The sequence below is a fragment of the Manihot esculenta genome, chromosome 18, assembly GCF_001659605.2.
Source record: "Manihot esculenta cultivar AM560-2 chromosome 18, M.esculenta_v8, whole genome shotgun sequence".
Taxonomy (NCBI): domain Eukaryota; kingdom Viridiplantae; phylum Streptophyta; class Magnoliopsida; order Malpighiales; family Euphorbiaceae; genus Manihot; species Manihot esculenta.
The window spans coordinates 16914814-16933588 of NC_035178.2; the positions used below are offsets into that span (position 1 = coordinate 16914814).

Here is an 18775-nt window from a genome sequence, read left to right on the forward strand (position 1 = left end):
ATACTCCAACACTTACAACCCAAGTTGGAGGGAGCACCCAAACTTTAGCTATACAAGGGAAAATCAATTTCAAAATTACCAGCAAAGGAATTCTGCCCAAATAGCCCATCAAAATCAAGGTATGCCTCTTGAATATATTATTAATTCTCTTGCTAATTCTATACAAAATTTGAAATAACAGATAAGCCAAGTAGCCACATCAGTGAGTAGGTTGGAGTCACAAGGGAAATTGCCTTCACAAACAGTGGTTAACCCAAAATAGAATGTGAGCGCTATTACCTTGAGAAGCAAAAAAGTACCGCAGAATAATGGATTTGAGCAGTGATTTGCCCAAATCTCTAGGCAAACCAGTGGAAAAGTACTACAGAATGATGGATTTGAGCAGCGATTGCCCAAACCTCTAGGCAAACCAGCGAAAAAGTACTGCAGAATGACAGACTTGAGTAGAGATTTACCCAAACCTCTAGACAAACCATTGAGAAAGAGCTGCAGAATGACGTCCCTAAGTCGCGATTTGCCTAAACCTTTGGGCAAACTACTAAGAAGCAAGCTGCAGAGACTACACTAAGATAACAGAAGGCAGAAATACCACCTGACCAATTCAAAGTTCCACCTCCATTTCCAAAAAGGTTAGCCAATATCAAAAAGGAAAAAGAAGAAAAGAAAATTCTTGAAAATATTTGCAAGGTTGAGGTAAACATTCCTTGATATTATTAAGCAAATACCTAAATATGCGAAATTTTTTAAGGAGTTCTGTACCAAAAAGAAAATGCTACCCGAGAATGAAAGGGTAAGTTTAGGGAAAAATATTTCTACAGTTATTCAAAGGAAATTGCCTCCTAAATGCAACGATAGAGATATGTTTGCTATTTCTTGCACCATTGATAATCTTGGATTTAAAAAGGCTATGTGTGATCTTGGAGCCTCAATTAATGCCATGCCTTTATTTATTTATAATTCATTGATTGTTGATCCTTTAAAGAAAATAGATATTGTCATCCAACTTGTTGATAGATCCGTTGTATATCCCGAGAATGTTTCAGAAGATGCCGTAGTCCAAGTTGATGGATTAATTTTTCTTGCAGATTTTTATATCATTGACATGAAAGAGGATAAAGTTAATATTACATCTGATATTTTGTTGGGTAGGCCTTTTCTTAGCACGGCTAAAACTAAAATAGATGTGCATGATGGTACTCTCATTATGGAATTTGATGGGGAAGTGATTAAATTTAATATTCATGATTCTCTGAAATTTTCTAATGATGTAACTAATATTGATGGTATATATGTTCTTAATTCTTGGAGCCAAAATACATTTGAATTAAGTGTTGATAACAAGTTGAATAGTGCTCAATACAGGGGTGTGGATATGGATGATTCAAAGCCATTAAATCAGCAAATCTTGGCTGATAAGAAGTTATAAGAGACTGTTCATGCTCTAGACAGTATTCTGCCACTCTCCAGAACTGATTTTCCCAAATCCAGTACTAGACTGCAGCCACCTGTTATAAAGAAATATGAATTGGAGTTCAAAGTGCTACCCAATCATCCCAAAAATTCAAATATAGGGGCTGGAGGCACACTTCACTTAAAAGAGGAGAAACTAATCATCTTACTTCATAAGTACATGAAAGAAATAGAATGGGTTATAACCAAGACAAAATGCGTGCTACACTTCTTACTTAATTATATTGGGATCCTTTTTCCTCTACCAATTAATTGAGTCTTGCCTTATGCCTTACCCACGTCAACTTGACCAAGAGAGTATTATTCTACCCTCTTTGTATCACTTTTTTCTTTTTACACACATTGAGGGCAATATGTTGGTCAAGTGTGGGGGAGGAAAGCTATATATTTTGCATTTTCTTATTTCTTATTTTATTCTGCTTTTTTTTTTTCTTATTTTCAATTTTCATGCATTTTCTTTTATTTCGTTTTATGCATTTTAGTAAAATTTTGGCTAAGCATTGCAATTTTATTATTTTTTTCACTTTTAAACTCTTTACAATTTAGATTGAATAATAAATAGTATGTTAGTATTTATGTTGGTGATTATCTCAGTTTTCATATTACTTGCAATAGTCTTTGATAATTATCTTAAAGCATAAATAGTTGAGCTTGAATAAGATGTGTGTGCTTGCATGATTAAGGCACTAGTGTAACTAGAATTTGCTCAAACCATAAATTTTTAATTTTCATGGAACTTTTATCAAAGAAGTAAGGTATTCAAGGTACCAAAGAAAAAGAGCATAAAATAAATCTACTTCACTGGTTAAGTGACCATAAGCAGTGCTAGTAGCCACTTGAAATTGTGACCAATTGAGTAATCGGATGTAGATATAACAAATATATACCTTTGCGTCAAAAAAGTGGTGACGTTCCAAGCAAGACATGAATAAGTGCTCATAAAAAAAGTCTTGGATACTTTATTTTTAGACTTAAGAACAAGCTTTGAACATAAATGGAATTGGCTAAAGAAAGGTCTAGTGACTACTCCATGAATGCTACTTAACTATTTGTGTGATTGAGTGTGAATAGCTTGAGCTCTCCTATTTATGTCAAAGATTTTGTTGGAAATATTGTCTGCAATGTGACTCCTGGTATTGCTACTTATATGCATGCTATTATACTGTTGTATTTCAATTCAAAAGTCCAGATGAAAGAGTGGAGTTGATGTTCTAAATTGTTTAAATGCTTGAGGACAAGCATGATTTAAGTGTGGGTGTATTTGATCGAATATAATCTCAACATATTTTTCATACTATTCTTAGTATTGAATTGAGTATTTTTCTGACTAATTTTGTGTTTTTAGCTATATTTTTCAGAAAATCAAAAAGAAAAGAAGATTTGATAAAAAGTGGTCTAAAAGCACTAAAACTGACTTGACCAAACGATTTGGACAAACCTTTCGAATGATCATATTGCTTAGAAGCCAGAGATTGCCCAGACTTGCAGGCTAAGTTAACCATTTTTTAGATAGTGGATTTGCCCAAGCGATTTGCCCAAACTAACTGGGCAAATCGACAGATTACACAGAATCGAACAATGAGCGGGAAAAATCTAGATTTGAAAATAAAGAGACCTGATCTTCTCTTTAAAAGATGTGGGGCCCATACAAATTCTCTTACATCAATGCAGCATCAAGTCTTCCTCAAATTAAGTAGTTCTATCCTTGAAGAAATACATTAAAGGAAGGATTTATGATTCAAATCAAAGAAGAATTTCTATTCTCAAAAGGACTTTGCTAGGGTTAAGTACCTATATAAAGCCAAATTATTGAGGACAGCAGGAGATCAGATCTCTTCTCACCAGCATCGATCCTTCATCTTCTCTTTTCTCTTTTGTATTTCTTTCAAAAGTCATGAGTGGCTAAACTCTTTATTTCTAGTTGAAGTTAGGGTGAAATTTCAGTTTATGCATGAATTGGGAGATCTAAACTCAATTATTCATATCAAAAGTCATGAGTGGCTAAACTCTTTATTTCTAGTTGAAGTTAGGGTGAAATTTCAGTTTATGCATGAATTGGGAGATCTAAACTCAATTATTCATATTTTATTCTTCAATATTTATACAAATTCTATTTTTCATATTATTATTGTTTTGTTATTTAGGGCTCATTGTTCTTAATTTCAAAGTAATATATTATAAGTTTGAATGCTTGAAATCCGTAATTGCTTAAGTTATTCAAACACAAGTAATAATTAGTGTAACAATTAAGAAGTTGTATAATCTAATTCAAACTCACCAAGCAGCTGGTCAGTTAGAATTAGATCTATATAATACTTAAAACAATTGATAAATTCTCAATTAATTTAAAATCTAAGAAGAGATTAGTTATTTGGAGTATCTTCCATAACTATAACTAATTTATTGAAATGAATAAAAGTATTTTGTATCGATGATCAATTTCCAAACTAAAATGGATCATACACTTCAACTAGAACTTGATTATATTGATTTATTTCTCTTTTAATTATCACTTTCTTTAATTATTTTGATTTTGATTTTTACTCATTATTAAAACTTTTTTTATTATTTATTTTTTCTAATTATTGTTTGAAAATCCTTAGTGTCAATTCCATATGGATTCGATTGTGTTATCACTATATGCAATTCATATATGTTGATATTTAATAGATTATTTTTAGTGGCTTCGACACCCATCATGCTCCTTTTGGTACCTTTGTACAGCTCGTATCAGTTTCCAGCCTACGTCCTTCAAGGCTTCATTTGATGACTCCTCTTTCACTAACTTGGCCTTCTCTTTGAATTGCGTCTGGATCGCTTTTGTCCGGGTCCTCAAGATATCAATGGAGACCTCCTCCCTTATCTTGGGAGCCATAAATGAGGCCTTCTCCTGAGTTTTATACTGCTCGAGAGTGGCCTGCAACCTTTTAATATATTGGAACATTTGCTTGTTAATTAAATTATCTAGACCTGCCTCATTGACCATTGAGAGTGTGTTTTGTCCACTTTCAGGAGTGGAGGAAATAATAATGCCCTTGTTTGTAGCAGTCTTAGCAACAGTTTGTGAATTGTTAGCCATTTAGAAAGATAAAAAAGAAAAATATTTAAGTGAATAAGAGATCGGTTTTAATCTAAATGAACAGGGAGAATTCAACGGAAGGTCTCGACAATGGAACTAAATGATGTAACTGAAACGAAACTGTGCTGTGATTGGTCAATCTACAAGAAAGAGAATGTGATGTGGTCGACGCTTACGGCAGTCACTCTGACGCTCAAGTCAGTAAATTGGAGAAAAGGGCGAGTATAATGAATTGCTTAGAACTCAAGAATAGTTGTGTAATAATGCGTACCTTGATCTCTGTGTTCATTAGTTTATATACTGTAAAAGTTTGGAGTTGGCTATCAAATTTTCTAGAAATTCAACTGATACCGACTAGTAAATAAGAGATCACACGATTATTGATGTAACAGTAATCTGCTAGATTGTATTCTCTAATGGTAACTTTTCATGAAATCTTGTCCTGCTAAAAAGGGGTGAGACTTGGTGAAAAACCAAGAATTACAGTGTCCGGATCTTCTTTTTCACGAGTGGAACCTCGTATCAATTAATTAAACATTTGCAATATGACCCTATTATTTTGTCACATTAAAAACTTATAACTATATTGACAGGTTATATAAATGTGAATAATAATAATAATAATAATAATAATAATAATAATAATAATAATAATAATACAGTACTACAAAATGGATTTTAATTAATTGCTGCAATTTATTATTAAATATATTTAAATTATAATCATATATCAATGATATTAGTTAAAGAATTAATATATATGCTTTTACAGTTATAATATAAAATAACAATTCACTTATTTTTTTATGAATAAAAAATACTACTAAATTATAATTTTATTAATTATGAAATAAGTTATTCATTAAAAAATATTATTATACATAATTAAAAAAATAAATTTCTTTTATAATAAGTACATTCCAAATAAATTTTATTATATATATTTAGATAACAATTTTACACCTTATAAAATAGTGCTGATTGAAAATGTAGTAGTGACAGTAATAATGTCGTTTAAAAGTACTAGTATAAAAATGAAGAAATTAAAATGAAAGAAGGGAGAGGGTGAAATAGAAAAAGAATTGACAGGAAGCAGAGGCAGGAGGCAGCAGCAGAAGCAGCTCAGGAGGTGGGGGATTGTTTCAAGTAAATATATATAATAGAAAAAGTACATGTTTTTATCTTTATATATTTATTTATTTATTTATGTGAATTATATATTGCATATATGTGTGATTTCTGGGTTTGGGTATCATTGAAAGGCAGTGAAGACAGCCTGCAAGAGAATCCAACACCTAAACATGGTAAAGCTTAGGAACTGACCCTTCCCCTCTCTATAGATTCACCTTCACAATCCTTTTCTCCATCCCTCTCTTTCTCTCTCAAAGGAAACACTTTCCTTCCTAAAACCTCTCTGCCAAGCCACCTTTTTCCCCCCATCTCCACCGCCAACCACCCCCACTTCTTCCACCTACTCTTCCTCCGACACCCCTCAGATGTTAGGTATTGCTTTTCGATTCACTTTCTGCTTCCAACCTCACAGTTTCTAAATTCCCATATATCAACATCCCCATCCATCATCAGCTCACACACACACACACACACACACAGAGAGAGAGAGAGAAAGAGAGTTTCTGTTCTTTGTTCGTTCTTCAAGTACTGGAAGAGAGAAGCTAGCTTTCACTCATGACCTTCAAACACAAAGCTGCAGCTCCATTTTACTGCTTCTTCTTCTTCTTCTTCTTCTGTGGATTCTTCACTTCCACAGCTACATGTATAGGTAAACCTCCATTAATCCTTTTCCTAATTACTACTCTCTTAATTATTTCCATTAATTTCAACCTGATTTTCTAGTTTTCAACTAAAAAATAAAATACCCATTTGGAAATTTTCTTTTATTTTCTGTTTTCTGATACATGAAAAGATCGGATGATCTTTCAAGATGTCTTGTTTGTCAGTGAAGCATTAATTATATGTATAACTTTTTCTTGTATTCAAATACAGGCATCAGGTGTTCATTTTCTGGTAAGCCTGATTGCCATTTTCAGGTGAGTCTATTAATCACTCTACTGCTGCTACTCCTTAAATTATTGCTCTTTAAATCTAATCAATTGTATTTTCAATTATATTTTTCTGGGTTTAGGAAATTAACAGCACTAATTTTACCGAATACCTTCATCTTATTTTACAGTTGTAAAAAAATTCATATGTACATTTTTTTTTTTACTTTTTATTTCAAAGTTAAAAAATAAATAATGTGAATAAAATAAGATATTGTTTGGTTTAAATAGCCTATTTAGAAGGTGAATTTCTCATAAAGTAATTTAAATAGGATTGAGAAAGTAAAAGTCTTAAACTTTTAAGAAATTAAGAAAAATTATCAATTAATTAAGTAGGATTTTAATCTTTTTTAAAAATTTAAAATTTTTAAATTGAGTTATGTGGAACCAAACAAACCTTTAAATTAATTTTTTTCCCATTTTCTTAAAAATTGCTTAAATTTTTTTTTACTATCAAAAAATTAATTATTTTTTATTAACTGATCTTTATGAATGTTCTAAATATAAAAAATATTTTTGAATTAAATTAAATATGAAACTCTAAAAATCTTACATAATGTTTAATTTGTATAAAAATTAGTTTGGAGTCAGGGTTTCAAGTGACTCAATCATTGTGGGTTTACTGTGTACGAAACCATTTTCCCATTTTTCCTCACTAAACAGACAATTTATACGAGCTAAAATGCGCCAAAAGACAGCTGCAGAGCGATGCCGCTGGCATTGATATCAGCCATCAGATCTATTGAACCACCAACGGTGATTAGGCAACACACCACCGCAGAGTGGTCCAATTTTTTAAGGTTCAGCTCAGTGAGCGCTCGACACTACCCGGCTCAGTTTAGTAAAAACTTTACTGATTTTCTTTCTATTGTCCTATTTTCCCCCCGAGTATTTGTAACTTGCGCCAATAATGGCCGCAGGTTAACGTTAAGAAAACCAAATACCCAAACTCTTTTCTCCGCGCATGTTAGCATTTATTTAATTTTAATTAAAATTGAAACTCCACATCTTAAAATTTTATTGATATTTTTGATATTTTTATTTTTTAACATATGTTGTTGTATTTTAGTAGTAATGATTGAACAATGGATAATTTTATAGGATTTTGAAAAGAGAAGAGTTAAGGAAAACATGGAGTTTCCCTTGTTTACAACAAGGAGAATTTTGAGTGGTCCTGGATCATCACCACCGCGATGCACTGGCAAGTGTGGCAACTGCACTCCGTGTAAGCCGGTGCATGTGGCGGTGCCGCCTGGAACTCCGGTTACTGCTGAGTATTACCCAGAAGCATGGAGGTGCAAATGTGGAAACAAGTTGTACATGCCATGATGTTATTGTTGAATTAACTGTGTTAGTCATCACCAGGTTAAAAATTCTAGCTATTGGATCACTTGCTAGTATGGTAAAAAAAGGAGAAAAAGAAATGTTGCCAAGTTATTAATTTTTACTATGATGAATATTGAGGAGAAGAAATGTATAGGGTTTTTAACTCTTTTTTTTTTTTTTATTTGTATAAAACATATAATTTTGACAATTAACTGAGATTAAGTATTGCATACAATTGATGGTAGCAAGAAAAACAAGAGCCAATATTGTGTTGATGAGAAGGTAATTGGAAAATACTCCATGTGCGTTCAATTAATAAAATATTAATATTTTAAATAAATTTTTTGTTTTTAAAATGAAAATTATTACCGGATTATGTTGTGAGTACGATAAATTAAGTTTTTAATATTAATAAATAAATTTTAATTTAAATAAATTTTAATTTATCTCAATAATTTATTGTGTTATTATTAATTGTGTTGAAAAGTATTTGAGGAGTACTGGATAATTGTGTTGAAAACCTTTTTATTCTCTTTGGACTTCAGCTTAGTCTTATTCCACTGGGAACTTGGTGATCTTGCTTTTATGAGACTGTTAGAAGAAAAAAAATATATTTGTAAGAAAAAATTTAAATGAATTTTTATATAATTTAATTGATATATATATATATAGTTTTAATATAAAATTATTAACAAATATTAATTTACGCTTTGGATCAAATTATAATAATTTAATTTAAATAGAAATATTACTTAATAATAATTTAAATAGAAACATTATTTAATAATTCTTAGAATTAAGAGATTGTTTGCATATGTTTAGTTAATATTTAAATATATAAATAAATAATAATTGATTAAAATTATTTTAAATGTTGAATATAATTATAATAAATTTAAAAAGTTGGGTAAAAAATTAAAGGTTTCACCTATAAGTATATTTAAATATAAAATTTTGACTTTTATATCTAATTATATAAAATATTATAAAAAAGATAAATTTAAAAATTGAAGTCTGTTATTTAAAATTGTAAATTTTTATATTTAATATTTTTAATTATAAAATTCATTTAAAATTAAACTTGATAAATGTTATTTATAAGAATTCTAGAAAAAGAAAGCTTTTTTCCACAATGTTAAGATGGTGTTTTTTTCTTGAAAATAAATTTTGAGGCAAAATAGAGTCTAACTAGGTGAAACATAGGGATAGCTAAAAAAGTGAAAGCCAGCCCTTTCCACTCGTGATATGCTTATGTATGGTAATTGTTGTGTCCAAATCCAAATAAAATTTAATTACTTTTAAAATATGGAAACGAAAAAATTTTACAATAAGAATCCAAAACTAGAGGTAAGCGTGCAATCAGTTTAGCATAATAAAATAATTTGTAGTTGAAAATTATTTTTTGTGAAAAAATATTTTTAATGATATAATTTATTTTTTATTATTTAATTTTAATTTAAAAAATAAAATTTATATATAAAAGTTTTAATAAGAATTTTTAAATGTAAAAATTTTTTTAAAAAAATAAATTTATTTTTTTAAAATAATTTATTTTTTCTTTTAATGAAAAAATATTTATCGTTAAATAATTTTTTTGAATGTTTTTAATTGGAGAAAAACAAGGAGATGTTTTAATGCATATTGTTTGTGTCATGAGAGTGGGTGCAGCATAGAGTGCAATGCCTGTCCGCAATTTCCTTGATGCTTAATTACAGTAAAAGTCTTTACCTTTTCAATTATTTGCATTTTAATTCAATAAAATGGTTTTAATTAAATACAATATACTAATTTTTTAAAATTTAAAATTTATTTTTATCTAATTTTAAAATTTAATTATAGGGAATGTGCTTTTGCTAATGTTTTTCAATGCAAAAGGTAGAGAACGAACTAATTATTATTATTTTTTTTTTACAACACGAGCACACTTTTAAAATTTAATTTTGAAATTAAATAAAATTTTTTAAATTTTAAAAATTAATGTATCATGTCAAAATTAAAACTATCGAATTAAAATGCAAAATAGTTGAAATAGTGATTTTTTTTTTCTTTTAAAGTCATGTTTGATATATTAATAATTTGATTAGTCGTTAGCTATTTTAACAGCAGTTAGATATTAATTATTTGCCATTAATTATTTATTTAATATTTAAAATAGAAATGTTCAGTATAAAATAAATATTAAATTAATTATTAACTATAAAATAATAATAAATAAATAAATAAATATATACATTTATAAAAAAAGACATAAATGTTATAAAAAAATATAACTAATATTTGTCAATCGGTAAACATTAAAAATAGCAGTTTTCTATTAACCACTAATTCAACCATCAATATTACTATAAATTAGTTATTATCAAACAATAAATAATACTAAAAAATTATTATTTAGTCTCTATAGTTTAAAAAAACTCACAAATTAGTCCATCAATTTTAAAAAATATATTAAAATATCTCTGATATTTTAAAAAGTTTACTTGTTGATTCCTTCATTAATTTTACCGTTAAATATTTTACTATTTAATCTCTATAGTTTTTAAAAATTTATTAGTTTATTCTTTAAATTTTTAAAAAATTTACTAATTAATCCCTCCATATCATAGGTATTTTAGACTTTTTTATAATTAGTGACTCCATATCAAAAGTATTTTAGACTTTTTTATAATATTTAACGGTTAAAACTAAAGGAGGAATTAACTAATAAATTTTTTAAAATATCTGAAACATTTTTAATATATTTTTTAAAATCGAGAAATCAAGTAGTAAGTTTTTCCATAATATAAATATAAAGATTAAATAATATTTTTTTCTAATAAAAATTAGTGTTTTAATTTAACCTAAACACAAAATATTATCACTTTACACTGTTATCAAATAAAATTTAAATTTTTTCTTGAAATAATAGCGATTATGTGTCGCAGTCATGGACAAAGAAAATAAATGTTGCAATAAGGTTGCATGCATGCAATTAAATTGTAAGGCAATTTTATGTGCATATTAAATTTTTAATTTGAGTGGTTGAGTAAGAAAAGTAATTAAGATTATAACTATGTCTTAATAATAAATTCATTTATGGATTAGACTTTTTCCAATTACTTTAAATTTTATGTTTTTTTTTATGGGCAATGTTATTATCAAAATAATCTTTAAATAAAAGGTAATGGTAATGATATTAATTCTTGACTTAAAAGTACAATGTTCAAATTAGAATAGATTTTGTTAGTTATTTATTAGAAGAAAATGAAGAGAATACATATTAAAAAAAAAAAATTCAAGGTTTCAAGCAATCCAAAATCAATGGCTCAAAGTAGAAATACTACAAATTCAAGCAAAACCTAAAAAAAAACACACAAAACTACAAATACTTGCATAGATTAAAGGAAAGCTAATCCCACAAATTAACAAAAGAACCAACTTTGAGAATAAAAATGATTATTAAGAAAATTGTATGTAGCCACTCATCCAAAAAATCTTAAAAACCTACTGAATTTGAATCACAAGTTTTAGGTGAAAGAGATTTATGACATGATTCCATTTGAAATGTTTTGAAAAAATAGAAAAGATTAACTTCCATTTGTTGTTGAAAATAAGTTGTATTTAATAAATATTTTCTATAAAAAATAAATATATTAATAAATATATTTATAATAATACTAATTAAGATTTCTAAAATATAGAAAAATAATCTTTTTTAAAGAAGAAGCTATTTTCTTAAAAAAAATACTTAACTTTTCTTTTATTATAAAAATATTTTTTATTCATTAATTTTATAAATGTCTCAAAAGTAAAAAAATGTAAAAAATATATTTTTTTAATTATTTGCTGTGGAACAAACTGAGATTTAAGAAAATTAAATGGAAGAAAAGAGAACAAATAACATAATAAAGTTGTAAAGATATCAAATACTGATAGTGAATAAAACTTCAAGAGGGTGAAACTTAAAACACTACATTTCCAAACAGTATTTATTTCAAACTGAATTATTTAGAGTAGATTTTATATTTTTATCAGTTTGATTTAATTTTATTTTTAAAAAAATTAATTATTTCAGTTAGATTTAATTTTAATTAAAAAATAATTAAAAAAAATTAAATCAAACTAATTATTTATCAATAATGTATGATTTTGATAATAAAGGAAGATAGACTTTAACTAAAATTGAAGATAATTAAAATTAAATTACTTTAATTGAATCACAAAATAGTTAAAATAATATATAAAGAAAGTAAAATATTCAAATGGTCAAATTGATTATTCACCCAGTTTGATTTTTATAAATACTTAAATTTTAATTTTTAATTTATTATTAGTTTAATGTATGAGAACAATAAATTAAATTAAGAAAGCAATTGGGCTGGAGCTATTAGACAAATGAAGTTGGGCCTGGTCGAATTGAAAGCCCATAATGCATAAAAGGCCACCCTTTAAACCAATTCAATTGGTTTGATTTTATCTCTTCCTTCATCAAAATAGAATTAAATCAAAAAGTAAAATTGCTTTAATAAAATTTAACTGAATTGTTTAAACTGATTAACCGAATCAAATAGACCAAATTAAATTAGTGTGGACTTAAAATTGCTCCGTTTATTTATAAAAAATAATTTAATTATAAAATTATTTTTTTAAAAAATATTTTTTAAGAAAATAAAGTTATTTTTCATGATTTAGTGTAATATAAAAAATAAAAAATTTAGTAATGTTAATAAAATTTTTAAAATTTATAAAAAGAGAGTATAAAATAAATATTTATTAATTTTTTATTTTTATAGTTTATTTCAATTCACTTAAATTAAATTTTATATCGTAAAATAAACTATAATACTCTAGAGTGAAACATCTATAAAATTAAGTAATATATTTTTTAAAATTTTCTCTTTATAAAATGACCTGGTTTTTTTATTAAATAAAAAACATTTTAATTTATTATTTTTTTAAATATCTCAACATTATAAAATACGAAAAAAAAAATTGTTGGGATAACCCACTGGCCAGAGTTATTGGTCTCTGGATATGCATGCACAGTCATGTGGGAACCTGCTGCGAAGAGAAAACAATACTGCATATTCTTGGAAATTTTAGCTACTGATGGGTTGGACCCAGCAAGAAGCTGGGCCCTCAATTGGGTGATGATCTCGGACCTCCAAGATTTCTCCATGAATCTCATACCAAGGAATCCAGATCCCATCAGAACTCTTGTGCTTTTGTTTGTATGGAAGGAAAAAAATAAAAATAAAAATATTTTATCTCTTCATTTGTTTTAATTAAAAGAAAATATGGAAAAGAAGGAAAATAAAAGTGTATACCTTCTCTTCAAAGAGCTAATTGTGCAGCCTCTCTAGCAGCCATAGCTTCTAGTACCGTAGGATTTACTATACTCGAAATTTGCTTGCAATCCCATCCAATGATCTATCTATTTTTTTTTTGTTTTTTTCAATTTTCATTATATATATAAAAGTAGATATACAATTTATAATAATAGAATAAATATAAAATATAATATTTACTTTAAAATCAATTAATATTACCTTTTTGAATTTTTTAAAAATAGGTAAATAAATCAATTATAACATCTAGTAATTTAATATTACTTTTTTTTGGTCAAAGTTACAAATTATGAATAAAAATATATTATGCATTGGTGCAAGTTACATATGTCCATTATTGTTTTCTTTCATGTTAATCTTATCACCTAAAAATTAACTATAAGAGTACAAATAAAATAAAATTAGAATGAAAATAATTAATGTTTTTAAATTAGTACATTAATTTAAATATTTTCAGCGCAAAGAGATGCATAAAAAATAATAAATATAATAAATAAATTAATTTATGTATTTTGAAACTTAATTTAACACATAAAGAATAAAATTTTATGTGAATATGAGCTCTTTTTTTTTGTAATTGATATTGAATAAAGGTAAAAATTCTGGTCACTCATCAATATATATAAAAGATTTTTTAATTATTGATTTAATTTATTATATAATTACTTTATTATCATACTTATTTTTAAAAAAATAGTATTATTAAAATTATTAATTTTGATGTTGTCCAATATATAGATTAAAATCGCTTCAATCAATTCTTATTTAATTGATTATATAATTACTTTATTATCATACTTTTTTTTAAAAAATAGTATTATTAAAATTATTAATTTTGATGTTTATCCAATATATACATTAAAATCGCTTCAATTAATTCTTAAAATGATAGTATTTTTTATTATCTTATAAATTTAATTTTTTTTCTAACAATTTAATGTTATGACTATTCTTTCAATGTCTTAATATTTTTAAATAAATATAAATTACCATTATTATATGACTGAGTTATATTAACACTTTTATTATTTTATAATATTTTTTAAAATTTAAATTTTTATCTAATAATTTAATATTATTAAACTAAAATTTATTTTAATAATCTTATTCTAAAATAACAAATTCAATATTTATGTATATCCTAAAATTAAAATATTTATTTACTAGCATTAAATTCATTTAGATAATAATTTCTAATATGATACAATATGCACCCAAAGTGTGTCGTGCATTCGTCAGCATATGATGGAGCTACGTATTAAAACTCTAATAATATGTGATACTCAATTATACAAGTCTCACTCATAAGAAAGAGACTTGGTCATCAGATGGTCAGCGTCCAAAATAGTAGAAGACTCGCCCTTTTATGTTCGATTGAACTTCTCATGACATCCAAATTATTGTTGAAGGATATTATATAGAAAATTCTCATTATACCTACAATTACGGGATCTCTTATCTACTAGTTAGTACTAATCGGATTTCCAGGAAAATCAATAACTAACTCTATCTTCATACAATATAAAAAGCAAAGTATGCACATGGTTCAAGGTACGCATTCTTACACTCTTTTTAAACTCAAGCAATTTACTTACACTCGCCCTCTTTGATAACTTATTTATTTGAGCATTGGAGTGGCTGCCCATAGGCGTCAGCCACCTTACTTTCTCTCTTTGCAAAGTGATAGATAATTTTCAACTCCTTTTTAGCCATATCATTTGGTTCCATTGTTGGGATCCCACTGAGTTTTTCTTGTTTATTTAGGATAAATCTTGCCTAACATTTCTATTTACCTTTTCACATTTAGTCCTTTTCATTTCTCACACTTTACTCTTAAAATGGCTGAAAATGCACGAGCTGTAGCTAAGTCTGCTGCTAATAGGAGAGTCATTGTCTCCTCCGCCCTTAGCAATGGACAAGGCACTCCTCCCATGGTCAATGAGACAGACTTCAATAATCTGAATAATGAGCAGATGGTGTAATACATCAAGAAGCTATAGGTAACACTCGAGTAGTATAAAGTTTAGGAGGAGGTCTCATTCATGGCTTCTAGAATAAGAGAGGAAGCTTCCATCGAGACCTTGAAGACTCGAACGGAGGCAATTCACACGCAGTCCAAAGGAAAGGTCAAACTGGAGGATGAGGAATCATTGGATGAGGCCCCAAAGACGTTGACTGAAAGTTGGTTCGTGTTGTATAAAGGTACTAGAAGGAGCAAGAGGAAGATTATGGCTTAGATGATGCCTCACTCCTGTCAGAGGAAATTCTTGCAAAGACCTTTCCCATGAAGTTCAAGCTACCCAGTTTGGACAAATACGACGGGATGGTAGACCCTAAGAGCCATCTGGCTATCTTCTAAACTACGATGTGGCTCTAGGATGTCAATGATTTCATGCTGTGCTGAGTCTTTCTGTCCACCCTCACAGATTTGGTGAAGAAATGGTACTAGCATCTGAGTTCGGGTTCCATCCATAGTTTTACACAACTTTTCATGCTATTTAAATCTAAATTTATTACTTGTGTACCTCCTAAAAAACTTTCCTCAGACTTGCAAAAAATTCAACAAGGAGAGGGCGAGTCTTTAAGGAGTTTTATCTCACATTTTAATGCTAAAGCAATACATATTGAAGAATTGAATCACGAGATAGCATGCAAAACATAAAGAAAGGGACTCACAACATAAAATTTATGGATTCATTAATCAAGATCCCAGCAGCCACTTTTCAGCAGTTAATAGACAAGGCACAAAAATAAATTCGGTTGGATGATGAGGTCCTTGCACTAAGAGAGGATAAGAGGACAAGTCAAAGTAAAACCTAAAAGTAAAAAAGGCAAGGCTACGAAGGAGATTGAAAGAGTTATCTCGTGTCCCAAGGGAGGGAAGGTCGAGGTCAGTATAAGAATTATACTCCCTTAAATGACTCACGCACACATATTTTGATGTGGATCAGGAAGAATGACTAAGAGGTCAGATGGCCTTCTAAGATCAACCCTGATAAAGCTAGCAGGCATAATAGGACAAAATATTATCGATTCCATAAAGATTACGGACACACAACAAAGGAATGCTGGTAGTTGTAGGACGAAATCGAAAGATTGATAAGGTATGGCGCACTTTGAAAGTTTGCCAGGAAAGATAGAGAGGACAGAAGAACCGAGCCTGAGCTAAGAATACCAAAAAATACTGTTGATAGTGAACCCGTTAGGATTATACATGTGATTGCAGGTGGCCTCAGTGATTGTAATGGAAAGAAAAAGTGCACCCCTGAGGATGTCTTGTCTGTAGAGCAAGAATCGTAGATGAAAAAAGAGATAAAGTTTGGGCCAATAGACAGGGTGACAGAAACTCTGCATAATGACCCACTAGTTATAAGTGTTTGGTTAGATAGGTATGATGTAAGGTGAGTCTTTGTAGGCACAGATAGCTCTGTCCACCTTCTCACTTTAGAAGTGTTTAATAAGTTAGGTTTAGATAAAAATATCTTGCCAAAATCTCCTATCTGTTTGTGGGATTAGAGGATAAAATTGTGGTAGTTCTTGGAACCATTAATCTCCCGCTTCTGCTAAGGGATAAGAAGCACAAGCTGAAGCTATATGCAGAATTCACGGTGGTAGATATTCCACTTGCCTATAATGTAATACTCAATCACCTGGTCTTAAACTGCCACAAGATAGTAATTAACATGGGTGTTTTGTGTTTAAAGTTACCAGCACTAAGGGAATTGGCGATTGTTCGAGTCAGCACAAGAATACTATAGGCAATCCATTAAAAGCCTTAAGAAAGCAATGATGTTGTTTGATTTGCTGAAAAAACTAGACTCTCATATGAAACTAGAACCAATAGACCTGGTGGAATAAATCCTCTTAGAAGTAGATAAAAATGTGTATTTTGGAATTCTATTGAGTAGTCTAGTAAAATATCATTTTGTAAAATTATTAAAAGGCAGAATGACCACCTTTACTTAGTATTCAGAGGATGTAATAGGTGTAGACCCGACCCTAATCACCCACAAGATGTTTGTTGATTAGTCAATAAACTGGTACAGTAAAAGAAAAGGAAGTTTGCCCGAGAGAGATAACAGGTGATTTAGAAAGAAGTTAACAAACTTTTGAGTGCAGGTTTAGTAAAGGAAGTCCAATATCCTACATGACTCACCAATGTAGTATTAGTCAAAAAGGCAAACAAAAAGTGAAGGATGTGCGTGGACTTCACCTATCTAAATAAGGCATGCCCAAAGAATCACTATCCACTCCTGTCTATTGACAGGTTAGTAGACTCTACCTCGGCTCACACTGTGGTCTCTTTTTAAATGCCATTTCAGGATACGACAAGAACCTTATGGATCTCAAGGATGCCAAAAAAATCACTTTTTATTATGAATGAAGGGGTTTTTCATTATAAGATGTTGTCATTCAAATTGAAGAATGCAGGAGCAGCCTATCAAAGGTTAATGTCATGTATTTTTAAGAATCTAGTAGGGACAACAGTAGAGGTGTACGTTGATGACATGATGGTAAAGAGCTGAACCTTGGAAGATCACCCAGGCGACATTCAGATAGTTTTCGATGTGCTAGATAAGACATGTATAAAATTCAACCCTAAAAAATATACTTTTGGGGTAAGGGCTGATAAATTTTTAGGATATATAGTCTCTAAAAGAGGTATAGAAGCAAACCATAAAAAAAATTAAAGCTATACAAGATATGAAAGCACCTAAGTACATAAATGATATATAAAATCTAAATGGGCAGGTTACAGCTCTTGGCCGATTCATATCTTGCTCAGCCAAGAGGTGTCTCCCATTTTTTAAAACATTAAAAAGGAAAAATAAGTTTCTGGAGGGAGGGGGGAAGAGTGCGTTGAGGCCTTTCTTAATTTGAAAAATATCTTGTCATCTTTACCTTTGCTAAGCTCGCCCATTGAATGCAAGTTTTATTTCTGTATTTGTCTGTCATGCAGGAAATAGTAAGCTCGATACTTGTACGAGAAGACAAAGGAGAGTAAAGCCTTGTCTACTATGCCAATCAAGTCTTAAAGCGAGCAAAGTAAATTATCCCCCTCTCGAGAAGTTAGCCTTTATAGTTTTAATGTCTGGCACAAAATTTTGACCTTATTTTGAGTCTCATACTATAGAGGTAAGGACAAACTATTCTCTTCAAAAGGTGCTTCACAGACTAGAAATGTCAAAGCGATTGTCTACCTCGGCCATTATACTGTCAGTCTATGACATCAGGTATGTTTCTAAAAATAGGATGAAATCCTAGGCTTTGGCCAACTTTGGAGCGGAAATGACTCCACCCATTGAGACCTCCAAACTAGCAGTTGAAGAATGGAGGTTGTGGGCAGATGGTGCCTGTGGAGCTGGAATTCTAGAATTGGAATTTTCCTACAAAGTCAGACGGGAATAAAGTTTTGGTATGCAGCAAAACTCGCCTTCAACACCACGAACAATGTGATCGAGTATGAGACCATGATCATGGCACTCAGGATCATAGTGAAAATAGGTATGTAA

General features: G+C 29.1%; 1 protein-coding gene across 1 annotated transcript; it reads left to right on the forward strand.

Moving 5' to 3' along the window:
• The first annotated feature begins 5627 nt into the window (after nucleotides 1-5627).
• LOC110606437 (EPIDERMAL PATTERNING FACTOR-like protein 6) lies at nucleotides 5628-8143 on the forward strand. The gene is made up of 3 exons (XM_021745239.2): nucleotides 5628-6329; nucleotides 6554-6597; nucleotides 7711-8143. The coding sequence occupies exons 1-3, from the start codon at nucleotides 6236-6238 to the stop codon at nucleotides 7936-7938; spliced, it is 366 nt and encodes a 121-aa protein (XP_021600931.1). The 5' UTR covers nucleotides 5628-6235; the 3' UTR covers nucleotides 7939-8143.
• Nucleotides 8144-18775: the final 10632 nt, after the last annotated feature.